We start from the raw sequence: 2,213 nt of genomic DNA on the forward strand, positions 1-2,213 counted from the left end.
GAGGCTGAGGCAGGAGACTCGCTTGAGCCCAGGAGTTGGAGGTTGCTGTGAGCTGTAATGCCACGGCACTCTACCCAGGGGCTCAGCTTGAGGCTCTGTCTCAAAAAGAAAAAAAAAGGTAAAGTTCTCATGGATAGAGCAAGGAGGCCAGGCATGGTGGCTCACACCTATAATCCTAGCACTCTGGGAGGCCAAAGTGGGTGGATTGCTTGAGTTTAAGAGCTCAAGACCCAGCTTGAGCAAGAGCAAGACCCTATCTGTCTCTATGAAAAATAAAAAAACTAGCTGTGTGTCGTGGACACCAGTAGTCCCAATACTTGGAAGACTGAGGCAAGAGAGTCTCTTGAGCCCTAGAGTTTGAGGTTGCTGTGAGCTAATGATGCCATGGCACTCTACCGAGGGCAACAAAATGAGACTCTGTCTCAAGAAAAGGCAAGGAGCAGAAGGGATGAGGGGATGGTGGTGGGGGGAGTAGTTGGAAGGAGAAAACCTAGGTCAAAGGCTAGAGAGGAAATGGACCCCTGATCTACTCCTCTTTGTTTTCATATTCCCTAAATTTCTCCTCCCGAAATCTCCTCTCCAGCCCCAGGCTCCCAGAAAGAGGCATTCCAATGATGCTTAAGGTGGCTTCCAGCTCCTCCTAGCCTAAGCATACCTGCCATTCTGTTCTTTTTCCACTTCTTCCAAAGAAAGGCACCTGCAGCTCCCACAATGACCACTGTGGAAGCCAGGAGCCCGCACAAGATCCACACTGGGAGTTGCTTAGCTCGGGGAGGCTCTGAAAGGCAAGACAGCATGTAGGCCACTGTCAGACCAGCTGGACTCCCCACCAAATAGGAGCAGAGGCTCCCCTGGCTGCTCATCTGAGGCCATGCAGAGACCTAGCATGGACCTGGTGTTCCACCAGACAAGAGAGCCTCTGCTCATGTCGAAGGGATCTTGGTGGACTGCTGGCTGTAAGCAATGCTGCCCCTGTGGACAGATGGCTTAAGGCCCCAAGGACCTAGGGGTCAAGGCAGGGGCAGCCCAACCTCAACTAGATTTAGATGTGGATGTTGGGATGGGCTCACTCTTGGGAGGGATGGTGGGGTTGTAGATAATCCCACTCATGGAGAGGAATAGTGGGACAGAAAGGAGTAGTAACAAAGGAGACCTCCTAGACCAACCCAAAATTGCTGCCTTGGGTCTTGCCAAACTACTGTGCATCCTCTGGCCACCACTCAGGTACCATCCCATTGTATTCCATGGTGATGCCCCACCCTGAGTGCATCACCTGAGGGTGGTCAGTGACAGGACTGTGTTCACACAGGGCAGAAGTGATGAAATGGAGTTTTGGAGGCTGCTGCGGGGCCTGCACTCCCATCCTTCCTTGCAGTGCCCTCAGCTGCTCCACCTTACCCACACTGATCAGTCTAAACTGATCACACCTATGGTGGGCCGTTGCCCCACGCCAGCTTCCAGGTATTTCCGGAGAGGGTAGAGACAGCTCTGGGTGAGGAAGGATTGCTCCTTTCTCTTCTCCCCTTCTGCAGCTCTGCTTGTTTCTGGCTGGCTTTTGCTGGAGTTGAAAGACTCAAGTGTGCTGAGAAGGAAGTTCTGACCATCATAGTTGTATTGCCAGTGTCCCCTGGTGCTCTGGTTCACCAGCAACTCACAGACCACTGTGGTCTGAAGGGTGTGTGACTCTGAAATGACAACACCCCAGAACTCAAAAGTTACAAGAGAGCAAAACAGTGGCCCTCTCCACCTCCACTCCAAGCAACTCCCAAAATGCCTGAAATTCTCTTCTCTGACTGATAAACCCTCATTCATTCTCCAAGATACATCTTCCCTGTGATGCACATCCCTGGCCAAGTCATGTGGCAACCCTCCCTCCCTTCCCTGCAGCAAGTGGCTCCCTCCCATGTTCCCAGCATGCAACCATTCTCCCTCTTGACCATACCACACCCGAGGCCTCCTGAAGGCCAGCACAGCATCAAGTTCAAATCTCAGATCCAAATGCCACCTACTGGCTATAGGCCCATGGTAAATGTATCTGGACCTTTCTAAGCCTCGCTTTCCTCATGTGGGTATTAGAGCTAATAATGCATGCCAACATTCATGTAAAACCTGCCAACAAGAATTCAAGAACTAAGTAGCTGCTATTGTAAGGTACATAATAGCACAACAAATTGCATTTACTAGGGCCTCAAATTTTTTTTTTTTTTTTTTTT

At 50.8% G+C, this 2,213-nt stretch overlaps 1 protein-coding gene across 1 annotated transcript in view; it reads right to left on the reverse strand.

Annotated features, from left to right (window-relative positions):
- Positions 1-2,213, reverse strand: part of LOC100951235 (hereditary hemochromatosis protein-like) — a 14,639-nt gene that overhangs the window by 2,405 nt on the left and 10,021 nt on the right. The window contains exons 3-4 of the mRNA XM_023512965.1: positions 1,428-1,685; positions 656-778 (exon numbers count right to left, since the gene is read on the reverse strand). Of these exons, the coding sequence (XP_023368733.1) occupies positions 656-778; positions 1,428-1,685 (381 nt within the window). The remainder of the gene's footprint in view (positions 1-655; positions 779-1,427; positions 1,686-2,213) is intronic.

The sequence above is a fragment of the Otolemur garnettii genome, unplaced genomic scaffold, assembly GCF_000181295.1.
Source record: "Otolemur garnettii isolate 467f Iridium unplaced genomic scaffold, OtoGar3 scaffold00031, whole genome shotgun sequence".
Classification (NCBI taxonomy): Eukaryota; Metazoa; Chordata; class Mammalia; order Primates; family Galagidae; genus Otolemur; species Otolemur garnettii.